The sequence below is a fragment of the Urocampus carinirostris genome, chromosome 18 (genome assembly GCF_059441175.1).
Source record: "Urocampus carinirostris isolate Australia breed hairy pipefish chromosome 18, RoL_Ucar_1.0, whole genome shotgun sequence".
NCBI classification, from domain to species: Eukaryota; Metazoa; Chordata; class Actinopteri; order Syngnathiformes; family Syngnathidae; genus Urocampus; species Urocampus carinirostris.
In genome coordinates this window covers 29199991-29221908 of record NC_142366.1, presented here as the reverse complement: position 1 = coordinate 29221908, position 21918 = coordinate 29199991, and the positions used below count along the sequence as shown (strand labels likewise).

Genomic DNA, 21918 nt, shown 5'->3' with positions numbered 1-21918 from the left:
GCTGTCCCCCCCGCTGCTTTGTGGCTGCTTTGATTCATGCACAACTGGACCACGGGTGGGACGTGGGCCACTCTAGCTCGCGGCGGGAGGGGAGACGCTCTTCCAAAGGAAGGGACACGGGGCGGTGTTCGTAAATAACCTCAAGAACGCCCTCTTTGGTCGCTCCTCCCGATGTAGCGGCACATGTTTGCTCTGGATGGAATGTTGCTCGGATGTCGGCGGACTATGGATTTTTTTTTTTCATTCTCTTATAAACCGAGCAGACTTAGTTCCAACTCCCTACTTGGAAGTCTGTTTCTGGAAAAAACACTTTAAATTGCTTCGTCATGTTTCTATAAAGAAGAGCAATAACTAGAAAATCGTGTTTGAATGTCGTTTTCTGTTTTGGGATGAAAACATGTCATCTTATACTCTGTTCTTGGCAGAACAGAGTATAAAATGAGGGTTGTTAAACACAGGAAATAGTAGTACTCCTTTACTTATCTAAATATGTGCTCATGTAAACAAGAATATGAGATTTTCGGTTTATGTTCCGTGCCCGGTAATAAAATTGTCATGATGCGAGGCACCTAAGCCTACTCCTTCGGCGCCAACTGCATCGGACGCTGATTGGCTAGCTGTCACCTTTTAGACCCCCGTCTTCCTGTCACCGGTTGTCAGTCCGTCTGCGAACCTCAGCTTCCGCTAGGCAATCTCTTTATCCCTGACTCTATCCTGTTCTAATTCTCGTCTGTTTTCCGGTTTCTGATCTCGACTACAATTTTGCTCCCTCCGTCCCGGCTACTGATCTGTTTTTTTCCGCTCTCGAAACCGCCATCGCTCGCCACGGAAATACCACTTCCGCGTCTGTGCAACCTGCTCCCCGCAACCAGCGATCTATGGATCGTGTGTACTATCCTTTCCCTTCTTCCCAATAAAACTAAGAGAAACGCACGCAAGTGGGTCCTGTCTCCATTTTGGTCCTGAAAGAAGTGTTGTTTTATCTCTGTTTTTAAAAAAATCCATCATTGTCATTATACTCTCATATCGTCGCTGTCGTGTGGAAAACATTTTTCCCCCAAGTTTGTTTTCTTTTTTTACATCAACCTCAATCATCCCTGGTTTATTTCATTGTTGTTGTGTTACCGGGATTCATAAAAAGTCACTGGTCTGATATTTATACTCGTTATCTGCATTATTTACCAAATATTGAGTGTTCATTTTACCTCTGAAAAGTGACAAGTCCCGGAGACTCGCATGCTCAAAAATCTATGGGTCCCAACAGAGATCTATGGGTCCCCAAAATTTAATGTTATCGAGGTTGAAATTATAAATCGGTGACAAATATATAATAAAAATCTATATATTCATTCAGTTTTAATCATCAAATTATTATTTCATTTTCTGCATCAAATTATTGTTGGTAATATACCGATTAAAGGGATAACCACAAACCTGTCTTTTTTTCATTTTCTCGTTTTATACTTCCTTTTTTTCTTAACTTCTTTATACAACATAATAATTCGTAACATAATGCATCAAAGCAAGTGAGCCGTTTGAGAGCCGGCTCTCTTGAATGAGTTTAGCCGAAAAAGCCGGTACTCTAAAAAGAGACGGATTTTTCACCACACAACTCGAGATCGGCGTGCAAACGAAAACTCGAACCGCGAGACCAAAACAACATCTGCCAGATCTGCCTGACGAAAAGTTTGGAGTGCGGTAAATCCTTGTTTGAAAAGAAATTTAATCGGGTAATAATGACAATTTTGTGTCAAAAAAGTTGCGTCCCAGGGACGCACGTTGATTTGAGACTATGCGTCCCCGGCAAAAATGATGCGTCTAGGACGCAGGGACGCGGGCAAACGAGAACCCTGAATATTCCTGAAGTGTATCTGCATCTAATCTCTTAGGGATTTTGCCCAAGACACAACACAGGATATGGTGCCCCTATGACCCTAGTGGTTAAGGGATCGAACCAACCAACCACCATTTCTCTAAGTGCATTTGCATATTCAGTAGACACTTGGAAGTGAAGCAAGGCTGGTTATGCATCTACAACCAAAGCTAGCAAAGCTGTGATTTTGATTGATGCGAGGCTTGTGTGTTACCTAATAAGAGCAAATAGCCTCAAGAACTGATGGACAAAGTCAATCCTTTAGGGTGTTTGAGTGAAATGGAGTTAGTTTGCATCGGCTAAGAGAGTCCCTAGGTAGGATGGTCAACCTGAAAAATTCCCCAAACTCATGAAGTCATTTTAGGTAACTATGTTTCCACACAGTAGGCTTGGAATCAGCGGCGGCGCGATCGGGCCACAGGACAAGCAGACAGTGATTGATGGGCCCCGTTCGCCCGCTGCGCTCTGATTGAGTCACTCACAATCTAAGGCTTTGTTTGCTCTTTTCTTGATCTTGCCTCACTTAAGTGGCTCTTTCTTTTTTATAGCCGCCACTGTTTTTTTTTCTCAGTGCTTTATGTCTTTTGTTGGACAGGGGTAATTGTGTAGGGGGTCTGGGGAGGACAGTAAATGCTTCGGAGAAACATTTCACTTCATTGTCTCAGTGGTCACACCCGTCCAAGTGGTTCAGCATACTGTCAGATGTCTTATAGTTCAGTGGTTCTCAACCTTTTATTATTTATCCCGATCTACCCTGGAGATTTTTTTCAGCCAATTACCACAAATGATTTTGGGTGGAACAGATTCAAAAGAGTACTAATCATTTTGGGTAAATAATTGATGTACGATATTTAACGGAAAAAACAGGTTGATAGCCGGGACGGGAGAGCAAAACGTGGTCGGGATGAAAAACGGGTCGTAAGCCGGGATGGGAGAGCAAAACGTGGTCGGGATCAAAAAACAGGTTGTAACGGGAGACAAACGGGGAAATCAGGAACGGACGGGTGGAAAACGGGTGCAAAAAGCGGGACTGACGGGAGTCAGAGTCAAATTGCTTGCAGAGGTTCGCTGACGGACTGACAACAGGCGAGTGAAAGGAGTGGGTATAAATAGGACGGGGAACCAATCAGGTAGCCAGCAGTAGCTGGCGCCAAACGAGCGGGCACAGGTGAGACGCAATGGATGATAAGGCCCAACCCCCCAAAAAGACAAAAGTTTTTGTCATATATTTATTCATATATCATGTTCAGTGAAGTACAAGGGGGCATTGAATTACAGCATAAAAATGTCCTAACCACTAGAACACGAGTAATATAGATAACATACGGCAAGGCATTAGATTTATGTCTTTTCTTACGAGTTTTATTAGAAGAAAGGGAAAGGGTTGCGCCCACGATCCGGGGATTGCTGGACGCGGGAAGCAGGTCGGTCTGAAAGCGGATGTGGATCTTCCGTGGCGAGCGATGGCGGTGTTGGGAACGGAAAAACGGGTCAGTATCCGGGACTGGAGAGCAATAACCTGGTCGGGGTCGGAAGCGAGTCGGAAGCCAGGAAAGGAGAGTAGATCTGGTCAAGGACAAAAGAGGTTGAAAGCCAGGACAGGAGAGTAGACGTGGTCAGGATTAAAAAATGTGTCGAAGCCGTGGGACAGACAGGAGCAAAAAACAGGTGGGAGTCAGGGTCAAAAAAGGTTTACCTAGTGTTAACTGAGGTTCGCAGACAGACTGACAAAAGGAGACGGATAGGAGTGGGTTTAAATAGAAACAGGGAGCCAATCAGAGTCCGAGGCAGTTGGCGCCAAAGGAGCGGGCACAGGTGTTTCCCATCGGTAATCATGACACATATTGGTCTTAAATAATTTATTATTAGAATTACAATGCTTCTTTTTAACTGCATTTAAAATTTCACACTTTGCAGTACCTTCCCCCCCATTTGAGAACCACTATTATAATTTTCCAGTTTCTGACTCAGTTCTTGTCACAGATAAGAATACCTAGTATTATGTTTGACAGTATAATTTATTTCGTGTGTGTTTTTTCCTTTAGATTGGATAGACTGAGAAATGAAATTGTGAGAGACAGAACTGGAGTAGTCGTGGAACTGAGCAAGCGTGTTGATAAGAGAGTACTCGGTTGGTTTGGACACATGGAGAGGATGGATGAGGAGCGAATGTTGAAGAGGATCTACAGAGCAGAAGTCAATGGAAGGAGACCAAGAGGAAGGCTGCGATTGACATGGATGGATGGTGTTATGAGTGCACTGCAGGAAAGAGGTCTAAATATAGTGGAAGCTAGAGCTCTTGTTGGTGATAGGAATGAGTGGAGAGGTGTTGTGAAAGGATAGTGGGATTGTGGACGCGTTCTTAAGGATGGGCTGGGCACCCGTATGATGCGGCAGGGGTAAACCAGTGAAAGCTGTCGGGCCCTGCTGTTGAACAAAAGAGTGTGTTGTGTCACCCTGACCCGAGTGACAAGGCCACTTTATTGTGTCCCGTTTCATCTGGAAGGACGAAAGCATGACCAACTTCTGTGCCGAGGTGCCTAACTTGTTTGGCTGTTTGGGCAATTGGGTTGGCCATGGTCCAAAAATGTTTGTGTTTTTTTGCCATTTATTTCCCTTTTATTTTCTCTGTTATTGTATGTGTGTGTCTTGCTGTCGGTCACCCCTCTTGAGGGATATGACCAAGGTAGATAGATAGATATTTTTTTCCTTTACTTTTTAACGGTTGACTAGACAACTTCAAACATCATTGGTGAATGAAAATTGATCATGTACGGTGTGTACATTGACAATAAAAATCCATTCCATTTTAAAAGTTCCTTTTCTCAAGCAACTTCTTCGCTATCTCTGTTTCCTTTTCAAACGGACACAAAGCTACCTCCAAGCATCTCTTTCCCCCTTCCTGCCTATTGTGACTGCGGTGAGCCGTTTGAAAAGCGGCCAAGAGCGTTTTCCTCAGCTTGACCTCAGTTTCAACTCGCCTCCTCCCTCCATCCCACTTTGAATATGGCCCGTCTCGTTACCGCCCGGCGTCGTATTCTCCTTCACGGCCAACATCTCGCTTTTTCCCCTTTTCCCGTCACTTCTTTGTCGGCGTCTGTGATTGGGTTCATTTAAGTTGAGCGCCGCTTCGTTTTTTGAAGCGTGTAAACACGAAATCCTCTTGCGACGCCTCCGCAGTTGTTTGATTTTGATGATAATCTGGCGTCGCCGCATATGCAAATTCTTACATCTTAGTCCAAGTAATTCTGATGTTGAATCAAGGACGCGAGTTAAGATCGGGCCTAAAAAAAAACTCCCTAGCCCCACCTGACCCAGGCATGCTTATGTTAGAGCAGGGGTGTCAAACTCATTTGAACTCGGGGGCCACACGATAGAGCAAACATTCTGTCAGGGGCCGGACTAGTAGATTAAAGAGAAAGAAAGAGAAGATAAAGAAATAAGAGAAAGAGGGAGGGAAAAGGAGAGAGGGCGGGACAAAGAAAGAAAAAGAGAGGGAGAGAGCGTGAGAAACAAAAGATAAAATGTCGTGAGGGGGAAAGAAAGGGAGAGGAAGAAAGAAATCCAAAGAGAAATAGAAAGACAGGATGAGAGAAAAGAGAAAAGAAAGCGCGAAAGGTAGGAAGAGAGAAAGAGAAAAGGAAAATAGGAAGTTAGAGAAAAAGAGGTTAAAAGACACAGAGCAACAAAGGAAGAGAAAAAGAGAGACACAGAGAGTGAAAGAGACAGAGACAGAGTGGGAGAAAAGGGGTGGGAAAGAAAGAGAGAGAGAGAAAAAAAATACAAGTACAGTGTCTTTGTGAGAGGCACCTGGCTTTGGCAACATCAAGTGGACATATTTCAACCTGCAGCTTGTTTTTCTCTTGCGCTTCTCGCGGGCCGGATTCAATCCCTTAGCGGGCCTGATCTGGCCCGCGGGCCGCCTGTTTGACACCTGTGTGTTAGAGCATGACCCAGCCCGGGCCAGACCGATTATTTTGATTTGCAGGACGAAATACACAACAAAATACATGACTTAATGAGAAATTATTGGGAAGATTTGCATTCATGTAATATTTAGGTATTACATGATTTATTTATGAGTTCATTTATTTCTATGACATGTGTTTCTTAGTATTTACTTTTCATACATGTATTTGTACATATGGCATGATTGGTCCTCCATACTTAGTTGAGTGAGTCCATACCTGTCAAGCTCCAGGGCTCCATGCCCTTACAAAATATTGTATTTTCCCTTACAAAATACAAAATAATCTTACACCATATTTTTTTTTCAAACGTGTTTATTTATGTAGTAACATGTTATATTGCACGCGTGTTTCGTTTTATCATATATATTGTTAATTAATATTTTGTTGTGAGATCCTGAGTTGCTCGACATGAATGAAGTTTATTCTAAAAAAAAGTTTAAAAATGAAGTCGCTTGGACGTTCACTTTAGAAGGAAAAAATACATGCAAATATAATTACCGTATTTTCCGCACTATAGGGCGCACCGGGTTATAGGGCGCACCCCCAAAAAATAGTTTTTGGTCCTATATCTTCCATAGATAAGGCGCACCGGATTATAAGGCGCTACAATGGGAACGTGGACAAAACAGTCGGATGGTTCAGTCCAACTTATTACCCCCTTAACATTCCCAAAGCTTGCAAAGAAGCAAATACGTGTCGTAGACACGTGCGGATGCGGTGTCCGTACGATGTCACTTAAATGCGTCATTTCAAATATCATTCGGAAGGATCAAGTCTTGGGATTCATTTCTATGTTTCTATTTTCTTTTTCACTCGCAACTTTACTGTGCATATGACAATTAACACTTGGAATTGAGTTTAATTCACTCAACTCATCACAGCAACATCAAGATCGTTCTAAAACAAGATACCGGGAAAACATAAAGCCGCATAACTCACCTAAGTTCTCACGTTCAATAATGATACGCAATCATGGTCTTCTTACAACCGTTAGTGAAGTAAATCCAGGAGAGTAAATTATTTGCAAATACAGACTGATAAAACATGTTTCTCTATGGTGTACTTTAGCAAGCTTGCTAAGCTTGCTACGCCATTGCTAAACTCGGCCAATTGCAAGATTTGTTTTGGTCATCTAGCCTATTGGAGGCTCTGAATAATTTCAGCCAATAGCGATCGATTTAACGGATGATTGACACATCTTTTTCGGCCAATTGCAGGGTTTGGCTTGGCCATCTATCCAATCCGAGGCTCCGAATAACTTCAGCCAATAGTGATCGATTCAAATGATGATTGACACATTGGTTAGCCAATGAAACGCCGGTATATAAATCCCAGCATACACCGCGGACTTGCTACGCCATTGTTAAACTCGGCCGATTGGAGGGTTTGTTTTGGCTCCGAATAACTTCAGCCAATAGTGATCGATTCAAATGATGATTGACACATTGGTTAGCCAATGAAACGCCGGTATATAAATCCCAGCATACACCGCGGACTTGCTACGCCATTGCTAAACTCGGCCGATTGCAGGGTTTGTTTTGGCCATCTAGCCAATCCGAGGCTCCGAATAACTTCAGCCAATAGTGATCGATTCAAATGATAATTGACACATTGGTTAGCCAATGAAACGCCGGTATATAAATCCCAGCATACACCGCGGACGACTTCGCGCTCGGGGGAGAATCTAGTCGGCGGCTGTTGAGTAAGTTGCGAGACCTTGCGAATTTAATATTGAGCCATATATTAGGCGCACTGTGTTATAAGGCGCATGGTCAGCTTTTGAAAAAAATTAAGACTTTTAGGTGCGCCTTATAGTGCGGAAAATACGGTAAGTAGAATAATACAATTTCTTATTCAAATTATTAATTCATTTTCTGCATTAAATTATTGTTGGTAATATACTGATTAAAGGGATAACCACAAACCTGTCTTTTTTCATTTCCTCCTTTTATACTTCCTTTTTTTCTTAACTTCTTTATACAACATAATAATTCGTAATATAATGCATCAAAGCAAGTGAGCCGTTTGAAAGCCGGCTCTCTTTAACGAGTTGAGCTGAAAAAGCCGGTTCTCTAAAAAGAGACGGACTTCCTTTCCCTAGATAACTACCACGTGAAATCCGAGGCGGCAGATGCATGCGCACAGTAACCTCAAACCGCTCGCTTAGTTTGCAACGAAAAAAACGATACCGAGATAGAGGCTACTGCGGCGAACTCGTTTGACTTGATTTATTCGCCGTTTCGTCATACTCTGTGTATACCGGATGGTACCCATAATTGAAAAATTTGCATATTTCCGTACAGATTTTCTTGTACGTTCTACACATCTTAAAATGCATAACAAGCGTACTTTGTACGGGAAAAACGTACAGGTTGACAGGTATGGTGAGTCATTCTGATGTTGAATCAAGAAGGTGAAACCACTCTAAAGGAACAAAACCTGTCGGGCAAATTAGAGCCACTCGGTGGCCTTTCTTTGCCCTGTTAGTTTTTCACGGCTTGCCGCGATGGCCGATCATCTGGGTCACGTCAGCGAGGAGGAGGACGTTCTCTTTGCTCACCTCGGCTTGCTCTTCGTTCCTTTGCAATCAGATATCCTTTCAAATGTCAAGGTGGGACAAATGGGAGCTATTCCCGCTCGTAATGGCCCACAGAAATGAGGGATCAGGGCCTCTCTCTCTCTCTCTCTTCCAGTGTTTTTTGGTGTCTGGTTCCCCCTTTATCCTTCTCTCCTCATCTCTCTATCACTCTCTTGTTTTGTCTTGTTCTTCTGTCTTTCTTTCACTCTGTCGGTCTGTTTTTCTTTGTTTCTCACTCTCTATCCTTCTATCTTTCTCCCTGTCTGTCTTTTTCTGTCTCTGCCTTCCCATTTTTCTTTCTCCTTTTCCCTCTTCCTCCTTCTCTGTCTTCTCCACTCTGTCTGTCTTTTTTCTCTGTGTTTTTCACTCTCTTTTGGTGCCTTTGTCACTCTTTGTGTCTGTTTCTCTCTCTCTGGCTATCTCTTTCTTTATTGCCCTTTTTATTTCTTTTTTTTCCGTCTCTTTCGCTCACTCCCTGCCATATTTTCTTGGTCTATCTTTTGGTCTCTCTTGCGGTCTCTCTCTCGGTCTCTCTATACCCTCGCCCCTTTTGTCTATCTCACTCTGCAAGTCTTTCTTGCTTTTTTCTACATCTATGTCTTCCTCTCCGTTTCCCTCATCTCTAACTCCCACCTTCCCCTTGCTGCAATAAAGCAATTTATTTCCCAAAGTATAAAGTCTATTAAATTGCATTCGTTTTGGTTTAGCGTCGTAATTACGCATGTAATTTTATTATGTTATTAAAATGTGTTACAACGGACAACAAAACTTTAAAGGTGCTATCATATGAGATGAACAGACAATAGAATTAATAAAACAGCCCAAATTCACACTTAAAATGCTGTTTATCTACAGCATGCATAATATGATTCCTAATTTACTGCTTCTGTTAAATCTCTAAATGCTATGTAATGTGTGAATCTCAAATTATTATAAACAAAACACATCGTAATGATTGTGCTGCAGCCCATTTGCAAAAGTGAGCATCCACATCCCAAATGGGGCCTCTTATATATTAATGAAGGATTAATTTGTATATTGTATACAAAATGTGTGGACGTAATTATGGAGTCTAGATAGATAGCCAGATACATCGTTCTGATTATCCTTGTGCACCTATCACATAAGAGTGTGATTTAGAAAACCAATAGGAGGACACTGGCAACTTCCAACAGTGGTAATGATAATTGCTGGTTAGGAAGATGCTCAGGCCGCAAAACCAGAAACAGTGGCAGCTAAAATGAGTCTCGGGTGTGCATGGCAGTCAAAGTCAAAGAAGACCGCGTGATGGGTACAGCTGGGCTTTTGAGGGCGGAACATTTTCTCCCGTCTTATCTTTTTGACCATCCCTGCGGCAGCAGCTTGATGGGAGATGTAATCACGCCCTTCTTCCCTCACTGATGAAGAACCACTTCTGAAAAAAACATCACCTCTGATTGGCGGGTGTGTTAGCCTGCTGTGTTGCTTTCCGAAATACTTCAAATATTGATTCGGGGACATATTAAGGTGTGGCCGTGTAACAGTTTTTTACTTTTTCCGGGAAGAATCACTTGGATTGAAAACAACTAAAATATTTCTAAATGAGAATATAATAATGAAAGACAGCACTATCAAAAATAAGGAAGGGTTTTTTTTTTCCTCTTAGAATCCATAGCAGTACAGATACCAACACCAAGAACCAATGCCAAGAACTGAACCCCTTCAATCCATCCATCAATCCCTTATCTGCACCACTTATCCTCAGTAGGGTCGCGGGGGTACTGGAGCCCATCCCAGCTAACCTCAGACAGAGGGCAGGGAACACCCTGAACTGGTTGCCAGCCAGTTGCAGGGCACACAGAGACGGACAACTCACTTGTCCATACACACCTAGGGACAATTTGGACAGGCCAATTAACCTGACATGCATGTTTTTAGAATGTGGGAGGAAACCGGTGTGCCCAGAGAAAACCCATGCAAGCACGGGAAGAACATGCAAACTCTCGGGGAGGCTACGGTAGCTGGACTAAAAACCCTAACCCTCCACTCCGAGAAGCTGCGCGCTAACCACCTATCCGCCGTGCCCCCACTATGGATGCCATTAGATACAATTACGTATACCGTTACCAAATTACAATCGCAGGTACTGATTCCTTTATTAGATTGGTATTAATATGGATGCCACAACCAGTACCGAACCAAGTAACAATACCAAGTACTGATACATTTTCAAATAGATACAACTATGCATACTGTTCCTAACTACCTATAGAAAGAACTGATTCTTTTTAGTCAGATCAATACCATAATGGATACCATAATTACCAAACCTGATTCCATATAACATGAATACTATTGATATAGAACATTCTTCTACCCCACACCCGCAAAAAAAATATTTAAAGAAACATCTACCAAAATCTGATGTTTTTCCTGAACTTGCCTGAAACTAATTATTATGTTTGTTTAATTTCCATTTCTATCCATATATCCATCCATAAATCCATTTTTCTACCCTGGTCATATCCCTCGAGAAGGGTGACCGACAGCAAGACAAACACATACAAAAACAAAGATAATTAAAAGAGTAAAAAGTAGGAAAAAACACAAAAAATTGACCATGGCCAACCCAAATGCGCAAACACCCAAACAAGTTAAGCACCTCGGCATCCAAGTCGGTCATGCTTTCGTCCCTCCAGATGAAACAGGACACAAGAAAGCGGCCATGTCACTCGGGTCAGAGTGACACAACACACTCTTCTGTTCAACAGCAGGGCCCGAGAGTTTTGACTGGTTTACCCCTGCCGCATCATACAGGTGTCCTGCCCATCCCTCAGAACGCGTCCAAACATCCCACTATGCTTTCACAACACCTCTGCACTCATTCCTATCACCAACGAGAGCTATAGCTTCCATTATATTTAGACCTCTTTCCTGCAGTGCACTCATAACACCATCCATCCACGTCAATCGCGGCCTTCCTCTTGGTCTCCTTCCATTTACTCCTGCTTAATTTCCATTTACTGAAAGTAAATCCATCACGGGTGCTATTACACTTGAAAAAATATAGGTATTGGACTGATACTGGTATCAATACTCACCCATCCACACTGAACACTACAAAAAAGCAAATTCTCTGATGGTATTTTGTAAATGAGGTTTGTGTCTGTATTGACTAGACAGACTGACAAAGCAAAGAGAGTGAGAAAATAATTATAGATGGGCGATCAGTGATGCTAGCCAATACTAGCATTTACCTACCTTCTAGCGGTCATTTAACAATCAGGAAACTGAAGATAATGAAAAGGTATACTGTGTTGATATCAAGGTCTTCGTCTAAGGATATTTCTTTAAAAAAATGAGTTATTTTCTGCAGATGTAAGGGAAGTTTGTGTACTATTGGCATTGGTATGTGTGCGATATTAATGACTGCCGGGAGATTTTGGTATCATATTGGTTAGAAAATATGCTAATACTATCCCTAAAACCATATACATATACATAATACACACAATGTACATTTTCCTAACTGGCATTTAGATCTCACTATATCCATGTCTAGTTATGCATACCTGGTATGTATATTTTGTCCCAGGGGCCATTCGATTCCAGCTGAAGGCAATAGAGCCAAAGTCGTTTTTTGAGTGAGAGGTAATGAATGTCATCTGTGAAACAGGCTTACATGGATCGGGGTGGGGGTGCCGAGAAGAAAGACCATTTTATTTCAAACATGGAAAAAGCACCTCAGCGATCATCTTGTACAAGTGTTAATGATGTTGTGATTGCGCCCCCAGTGACAGTTTGCGAGCATGTGGGCCCAACTTTTCTGACAGCTGACAAAAGCTCATTTTCCTTTTTTATTTTTTTAAATCCTCCGGGGGCTGCCGGGACCTGCAAATCCGTAACCGAGATACTCCCCACCCCGCCCCGCCTCTTTGTAATGTTGCCCTGAGATATTTGAAAATGTTGAAGGTGACATGTTTTCAAAACAGCAGCATTTTGAGTAAGACAGCTGCAGAAAGAGAAATGTCAGGGACGAGCCCCAATCTAATTAGGGGCGGGGGTTCCCGCCGCTTGTTTCAGACCGATTAAGATACGTAGCCAGTTTTCAGGCGCCTCCGTGCTTTGTCATTGGAGTGGAAAAACAAAAGAAGCCCATCAATTACACATTTATAGCCAGGCTGTGGACAGACTATTTCCATGGGAAAAGTGCAGGCGATATAAATGTTCGATTGTCTGGCCGAGGGTTTGTTGCGAGAAGCTACTAATGTTCTTGTCCGGCGCTAGCCAATTGCTTTCTCTCGGCGCCGGCAGAAAGACGGCGGGCTAATACATTCGAGTCGGTGAAGCGAAGGTTGTAGGGAATTACTTTCACCCCTGCGAACGCACCCTCCTTTTTCATTTTAATTTCCCCATTGGATTGACAAACCATTTTCACTATAAGCACAGAGTGTGTGCGTGTGCAACTCTAGACAAGATAAGACAAATAAATAGGTGCAGTGTTCATCTTAATTATATTGTCGCGAGGCATAAGAACAACATCCCCCGTGGAGATGTGACGCTACGTGACTGACGAGGAAAATCCGACTTACAACTTGACAGGTCAGGGCATTCGTGACAAACTAACCCCCGAAAACGAAGGAGCTTCTGGGACTTTTTAAGAAAAGCCTGAGTTTCTTGTATGATTGCAGGTAAGAAACTGATATGTGACAGTCTGTGGTTTTGAAAGACTCTGGAGTTTTGAAAAAAATGCTCGCAGGTGTAATCGGTGCTCGAAAAGGCTTTTCAGCGGTGTTAAACTGCCCCACCAACCAATTTGAACGTAATGCCTTCCAGATGAGTTGAAATGGATTTGAATAAGAGCAGGTTTGTGAAGTCACTGATGTAGAACTACTTGAGATTCGGCCCAGGGTTTAAAAAGGACATTTCTTTCATGGTTTTGAGGGTCATTACGTTGTCGAAAATCAATTCTTACCCGATTGGCAGCAAATTGGCTTTATTTGAGGTTTATGTTTCTAGTTTTGAGATAATATTATGAGGACATTCATATTTAAAATAAGCAAAATTATTTTGTTGTTAAAATGGTGGAGATTTTTTGGGGGGTCACAATTTAAAAAAAATTCAAATAAGCAGAATTTTCCTCATACCCCTTATCTGTTATGATTACCGATGTGAATCACCTGTGCCCGCTCATTTGGCTCCCTGTCCCTCTTTAAACACAGTCCTGTCAATCCCCTGTTGTCAGTCCATCTGCAAACCTCTGTGTATACAAGGCAAGCCTTTTTCGACCCTGACTTCCGCCTGTCCCGTTTTTGCTCCCGTTTGTCTCCGGCTACAACCTTTTTTGATCCCGGCCACGTCAGCCCTCCCGTTCTGGCTTACGACTCGTTTCCGACCCCGACCACGCCTTGCTAACCCGTTTTTCTGTCCCTGACACCGCCTTCGCTCGCTACGGAAGATCCACTTCCGTATTCGGATCACAATATGATTGCGAGAGCAACTTGCCTCCCACATCTAGCGAGCACCGGATCGCGGGCGCTGCCCTTCCTCTCTCCAGCTCAATAAACTTGTGAGAAATGTTACGCGATTGGGTCTACCCTTTGTTCTGGAGGTGACACTATCATTTTGTATTAAAAATGACAGCTAAACAAAAAAATTAATTCTTACCCCAACGGCAGAAAATTTTCTTTTCTTTTTGCTTAAAGAACTTTATTCTTGTTTCTGAAAATATAAGAAAAACACATGTTTACATATAAGAAAAAAAGAATGTTCCAATGTGAATAAATAGTTTTACCAGGATAAGAAGGAACACTTAAACTCAGTTAAATGACGGTGTGTACTATTTAGTAGACAGTTTTCCTTTGTAATGCACATACCATTAGCACCATCTGAAGGGATAATGAAACAAGATGTGGCAGATGAAATGTTTCCTGGAGTTGTGAGGAGCTAATTGGGTTGGTGATTAAAAATACTTCGCAGGCAAATAATTAAATCACTAAGCATCTTCTTCTGTTCCGTTTTTCATTTCTTTTCTTCTTTGTAATTACAATTGACGTGAGCTCAACACTGGCAAAATCATCAAATGGTGTCAACTAGGAGTTTACAGGTCCAAAACAAATTTAATTTGTTTTCAAAGCTTTGACTCATGAAAAAAGCTAGAACGAAAGTGATTATAAAAATGAACTAATACCACATCCGATTTAAACAAAGGGCACGGCGGCACAGTGGTTGGCGCGTGTGCGGCACAGTTCTGAGGTCATGAGATCGAACCTCCTGTGTGCAGTTTGCATGTTCTCCCCGTGCTTGCGTGGGTTTCCTTCAACATTCCCAAAACATCCATGTTAGGTTAATTGGCCGGTCCAAATTGTCCCTAGGTGTGGATGAGCAAGTGAGTTGTCTGTCCCTGTCGGCCCTGCGACTGGCTGGCAACCAGTTCAGGGTGTCCCCTGCCCACTGCCCGAAGATAGCTGGGATAGGCTCCAGCACCCCCGTGACCCTACAGGGGATAAGCGGTGCAGATAATGGATGGATGGATGGATGTTAAACGCTTTTCTTCATCAGAGCCATGTAATGGACACTTGCAGTAACAGCGGTTTCTTTTTGTGTAAGAAAGCTTTCTACATGAAAATGGTGCTTTTGAGTAATACGACAAAAATGAAAAATTGGAACATTCTCTTTACACGTATACGTTTATTTTGTTTTTAGTACCAGACACCTGCAAAGAACATGGCATAGGATGCCAATTGGTTATTTTGACAAGTATACCTTACTGTTGTTAGTTGGTTTCACTATTATGCACCGTTTACATTATTGTCACTATCAGCCAATCGTGTTGCTGTACTTCAATCCGCACCTTTTAGAACAGATCCACTTTTGTAACCTTGGAGATTCAATAAAAAAAAAGGCTTAGTGGTGGGCTTTTAGAACAGGTTGGTATTTCTTATCTGAGGTTTGGGCTTGCTCCTGTTCTCCTTGCAACTTCAAAATCCATTTAAGTCTTCTCTCCTTGTTTGGTGTTTCTACTATAAACTTATCAATACTGAAATGTAAATTGCAGTGTTTCGGAGCTCTAGATACCTAAGTGGAGTACATATCTGTCTCTCATTTGCGAAACCCTAAAACTTAACCCTTGGTACCAAATCTTTTTACATTGCTTAAAACTGTGAGTCTTTTTAAAATGATGCACGCAAAGTAAAACTATTATTAGCTTCCCTATGTTATTTGTCGATTCGGTGCTTTGATTTAGAAATCTAAATGCCCTCAATCCAATTAAACCAGCTAAATTTCAAAAAGCATGTAGCACCTGCATTCGAGAAAATAATAGGCGCAATTAACCAAAAACGATTCCTTTATTTCAAGGGATTGTTTTAGAGGAAACTCTCCAGCCATTAAACAACACTACTGCGAAAAGAACATTGTAAACACCATGTGAGACTAGTAATGTTTTTATTGCATTGTACTTGATAAAGAAGCTGAAACAAAGTGGTTCTTGTTAAAGTTGCACGGGCGGGGCGGTTCCCACAGCTGCCGGGGAACAAAGAGAACGCAAAACGTTTTAAAGCAGGAAACAGGAAGAAAGAATAAAAATACTCAAATGCCTTGGCACTTTTAAAAAAGAAAATAGATCTTCTGTCCTGTCGGTTGTAAGTCACATCCAGATAGGAACAATAAAAGCAGGACAAGCGGAATGTTGAGAGCTTTAGTTGGATCTCCTTTAGTTGTTTTTGGACACAATTTACATGCAGTGCAATCAACAAATCAGGACAATCTTTGCCATGATTTGTCTTTGTCCTCTTTTTGATCTTACTTCTACGATAGCTCATGCACTGATTGGTTAGCCAGAAAGCCAATAAGAGGATTGGTTGTCATGATGTCTGGCGCTATTTTGTATACATTGAGCAATAGCTCATTCACTCAAAACATTTCTATCTATCTATCTATCTATCGACCCTGGTCCTATCCCTCGAGAGGGGTGACCGACAGCAAGACAAACACATACAAAAACAAAGAAAATAAAAAGGGAAAAAGTAGCAAAAAACCCACACAAAACTTTTTGGACCATGGCCAACCCAAATGCCCAAACACCCAAACAAGGCACTCAAGTTGGTCTTGTTTTCGTTCCTCCAGATGAAAATAGACACAAGAAAGCGGCCATGTCACTCGGATCAGGTTGACACAACACACTCTTTTGTTTGACAGCAGGGCCCGACAGCTTTCACTGGTTTACCCCTGCTGCATCATACGGGTGCCCTGCCCATCCCTTTGAACGCGTCCAACATCCCACTATCCTTTCACAACATTTAAAACATTTCTAAAAAGACACAAACATTGCATCATTCATCCCAAATGTAAATGCTGCGTTGCCGCATTTGCTTCAAAAGGGACAATGTATAATATTTGACCACTAGATGCCGCCCTATTGTGTCGTGCAACAAAGCACAAGGACAACTACAAACTGTTGAGACTCAAAATTACCATATCACACCATTTTACATTGCTTTATTGCCCTTCCTTTCGTGAGTTTTTTTGTACTACCCTGAACAGCAAGATGGCGGACAATTATGTCATTTCCCTCTAGAGGGAGCCTCATTTAATGCAAGATAAATATAAATTACTTGACTTACGAGTACATAAAATAAATGCACCATTGTATGATAGTTTATTATTTTTGCTTATTATTCAAATCGATATTTTATTCTTAATGAATGACGTTTTTTACACCACGGAGGTGCTAAACAACATCCCTTGTTTTGAGGAATACTGTTTACAATTAGACATGGCACTCAAAGAGCACTCAAAAGGCAGCACGGCGGGGCAGTGTTTAGCGCGTGTGCGGCACAGTTCTGAGGTCATGAGATCGAACCTCCTGTGTGGAGTTTGCATGTTCTCCCCGTGCTTGGGTTTCCTCCTGACACTCCGGTTTCCTCCCACTTTTCAAAAACTTACATGTCAGGTTAATTGGCCTCACCAAATTGTCCTTAGGTGTGAATGAGTGGGCGAATTGTCTGTCCCTGTGTGGCTTGCTACTAGATGGCAACCAGTTCAGGGTGTCCCCTGCCCGAGGATGGCTCAGATGTGCTCCAGCACCCCCGGGACCCTACTGACGATTAGCGGTGCAGATAATGAATGAATGAATGAATTTTCAAGGTAGTGTTTGAAGAAAAATGAAGCTGTCTGAGAATACGGCATATCTGTGAAAATAGCACAAAAACCCAAAGGGTTCTCAGGCATGCTAGACTCTATTTTACCTGACAATGAAATTAATATCCCTCCGCCAAGAGTAATAACAAACACGTGCATATTAAGAACCTGGGGCCGTGTAGACCACCTTGGGTGATCTGGGTCGACTTGAGCGTGTCTGCATCACGTCTCCTTATTTTTAAGTCCCTTTTCAGAGCTTATCTGCTTCTAAATCCAGTTCTTACTCAATTAGTCTGCTGTTTCCCCTTCGGTACTGGAGATCTAAATTCCATCGGCATGTAATTTTTAGCGCGTGTGCAGGTTTAATAGATTTTGCACCTGCTCTTCAGGTTGGGTGCACGTGGAAGGCAACACAGAGTGGTTGTTTGTGTAGGCAGGTCAGGTATAATGAAATGATATCATCATAATACAGACAACTTTTTTACCTCCTTTGTGTGCGTTAGGAAAAAAATATGGTGTGTTGCTCATTTCCTCTCAAATGGGGATACATGGACTTGTAGTTGTAGTTTTCCTATATCCCGTGTTACTAATTGAAACCTTTTTAACCTTTTTTTCTAGTAAAATATGAAAAAAATACATACCGTAAGACGTACTATAAAAATAATGAATACAAATTCTATAACGTTTTTCAGATGAATAAGAATAATACTGAAAACAACAGTTATTTTTACAACTATTATTACGATTTCTTTACCTTTTGCTCTTCCCAACTTGACACCCAACATTATGCCCATAGCACATCAAGGGGTGAGTTGCTGTAGCGTGCAACCTCCATCAGCAGAGAGGCCCGAAAACATACACTGGTTTACCCCCTCTGCATCATATGCGTCGATATCAGTCATTTTTAACTATCTTACGCCATTCACATATATCACTTGCACACACTCTTGCATCCAATAAATTAACCGACCTCACATCCAGAGCACGTTTCACCCCATTTATCCAACCATATTCGGACCTATATCCATTCTTTTCATATGTCCGAACCATCTCAGAAGATTTCCATCAACCTTCTCAGCAAGTTCCCTCAACACACCAGTTCTTCTTCTTACTTCCTCATTCCTCAACCTATCCAGTCGTTTGACTTCACACTTACTACGCAAACATCTCATTTTAAAGTTACATTAATAATAATAAATACAATTTAAGAAATATTTTTCCAAAGGAATAAGAAAATAAAAATGATAATTACAATGAAATAATAATGATAATAACAGAATACTGATAATTACAATGAAATAATAATAATAATAATAACAGAATTTAAGTTGTAATAATTATGTTTTGAAAGTATTTTTTTCATCTATTAAAAAATCCTGAAAATGTTTGCAGAGTTAGTAATAAAAGTCAATTGTAAAAAAAACAATTTAAAGAAATAATAAATCTACTGGATAATCTGAAAAAAAAAAAAAATATATATATATATATATATATATTTTAACTACTTTATTTTAATGTATTTTATATCACTTTTTTTCACATTTTTGAAGTATAAATGAAGCCACATATTTTAAACTAGACTTTAGTTTTTATGTACCCCAAGCCAAAAAAGCTTTGCACAGGTTTGGGATCTTGGGTGAAAAATATATTTTGCTAAAAGGAAAACCCTCAAGAAGGTTGGTAAACTTCATCCTGAGTGTGATTTTTTTTTTCCCTCAGGTATGATTACGTGGAAGTGCGAGACGGTGTGGACGAAAGCGGTCAGTTGGTGGGCAAGTACTGTGGCAAGATCGCCCCTTCGCCCGTGGTCTCGTCCGGAAACCAGCTCTTCATCAAGTTTGTCTCTGACTACGAGACCCACGGAGCTGGATTCTCCATCCGATATGAAATTTTCAAGACAGGTATGTAGTATTGTTTCGAAATTAAATGCGTGATAGATTTCATATCATGGGTTACAAAGCAAAAGACCCTGACGGCAATCGTAGTCAATCCAAATCATGTTTATTTGTATACCCCTTAATCACAAAAAGTCTCAAAGGGCTGCACAGACCACTGTTACAACATCCCCTGATCTGAACCCTACATGAGGGCAAGGAAAACCTCAAAAACCTTTGTGAAGTACGGCCGACATTGGGTAATTCTCCTTCGAGGATGACCAGGTTGCAATGGATGTTAACAGACAATATCTTGTTTAAAAAATCTGAAATGTTTGGATCAACGCTCTTCCAACAGTTAACAGCTTATATATGATTACAAAATCTCGAAAAGATTTATTTTTAGGATCTCCCGAGAACCTCTTTCTAATTTCATGCTTAGTTTGGGATGAAGCAAAGCATCAAAATGACATGTTTGCAATATGGCAAGCAATATGCTGCTGTTCACTGCACCCATATGTTCCACAATTGCTGTGCTCGTTATGTGAAGCCAAAACAGAGACTTGATTTTAAGTTGCTTACGTATTTCTAACAGATTTTGGAATAGCCAACTATTTCATAATAATTATTTATTGCATATCATATTGGCAGGATGTCCTTCTGCTGTTTTCAGGAGGTAAGCGTGGTTGAAACCCATCTGCAAGTGACTACCCTGGCAACCTGCACTTACATTAATTAACCTTAGAAGAAGAGTACAGGGACAGGCCCGTTGACCTCATATATATGATGAATGCTCCGCAAGGTCCCCTTCTTCGGTTTAATCCCACTTTTTGTGCCCGTGTGTGTTCAAATCCCCACCGCCACCACGGTCGGTACAGCACGGGTCCGTTTACAACATCAAAGTGACACTCTACCCTGCCGCTTAGAGCTCATCGGCGCCTCCGTTGCGCGATCCCCGTTGATAGACCTGTTAAATCCGCAACATTCTTCCTTTGATTAGCGCGTTATTTTCCAGTCCCGTCTATTATCAAACATTTGAGTTGGAAATGTGTGTAGAATGACTGTAATGTAACCATCTAAAAGAACTGAGGTCGTACAAGGACATCAATGTCAGGCGAGTCAGAGAGCACTATGTGGAGATAAAGTAACACCTTTCATGAGACACATATTGATGTAAACAACACCATGATCAACATAATTTGATAGGGGGGTATATTATACTTTTTTAAATGTTTCGGTATAGATACGATTCCACCTGCAGTCAATTGTGCGCTCAATTACCTCGGTTTAGACCTGCTAAAATCAGTTCTAAGTGGCACAGGTGACGAGTTGTCATTCTGCATTTGATTGAAGAATAGTCAAAATATTTTGAGCTCCATGCAATTGTCTACCGTATATACTCACATAAGTCAACCCCCTAAAATTGCTTTAAATTCTCCACATACTATAACAAAATACGTACCCAAAATAGTAATGATATTATTTAAATGTGTAGGTAATAAAGATTAATACATTGGTAATAATGATGAAAATAAAACTAATTTAAACTATTTACAGTACTTTCAAGCAATGCTTTGATGGCAGACACTTGTACACCATTTTTGTATTCCGCAATAATTTCCTTCTTCAACTCGATCAATGTTCTCACTGTATCTCTTCCACTTATCACATATTTTCTCTGGGCCCATAATAAAAAGGCAATAAAACATGCAAAATCACAATAAAATGAGATGCGGTTGCCTCTCAATCGGGATGGCACCCTAGCCTGAGCTTGAGGGCATGTGAGGACAAGTGGGTCATTCTGCACAGAGATGGAGCCTGAGGTACAAGGGCCAGGCAAAGCACCAGAGTTGATGAGATTATTTACGAGGAGTGAGCTTGGCGGCCCTAAACCGACAGAGAGCCTTACATGGGTCTCTGCCAGTCTTATGCCCCCCTAGTGAATGTTTTCTTCTATGAGCAATCAAGTCTCCTGATTTCAGCATTGTATTTTAACAGTGGAAGCTAGAGCTCTTGTTGTTGATAGGAATGAGTGTAGAGGTCCGTGGGATGTTTAGACGCATTCTAAGGGATGGGCAGGGCACCCATATGATGCGACAGGGGTAAAACCAATGAAAGCTGATGGGGCCTGCTGTTGATCAGAAGAGAGTGTTGTGTCACCCTGACCCGAGTGACATGGTCGCTTTCTCGTGTCCCTTTTCCTCTGGAGGGACGAAAGCATGACCGACTTGGGTACCGAGGTGCTTAAGTTTGGGTGATTGGGCATTTGCTTTGGCCATGATCCAAAAAAATTTGTGTGTGTTTTTTGCTTCTTTTTCCATTTTTTAATGTCCTTTGTTTATTGTGTATGTGTTTGTCTTGCTGTCGGTCACCCCTCTTGAGGGATATGACCACGGTAGATAGATAGATTTTAATAGTTCTAAATTTGGCTGTCATACACGTATATACACGATAGTTCATCTCATTGATTTTATGCAATATAATAGAATAGAATAGAATAGA

The 21918-nt window shown here is 41.5% G+C and overlaps 1 protein-coding gene across 2 annotated transcripts in view; it reads left to right on the top strand.

Annotated features, from left to right (window-relative positions):
- The window catches only part of nrp1a (neuropilin 1a), a 115428-nt gene that overhangs the window by 16518 nt on the left and 76992 nt on the right, over positions 1-21918 (top strand). For both annotated transcript variants that reach the window (XM_088321914.1, XM_088321915.1), the window contains one exon: positions 19262-19443. In XM_088321914.1, coding sequence (XP_088178040.1) covers positions 19262-19443 — 182 coding nt within the window. The remainder of the gene's footprint in view (positions 1-19261; positions 19444-21918) is intronic.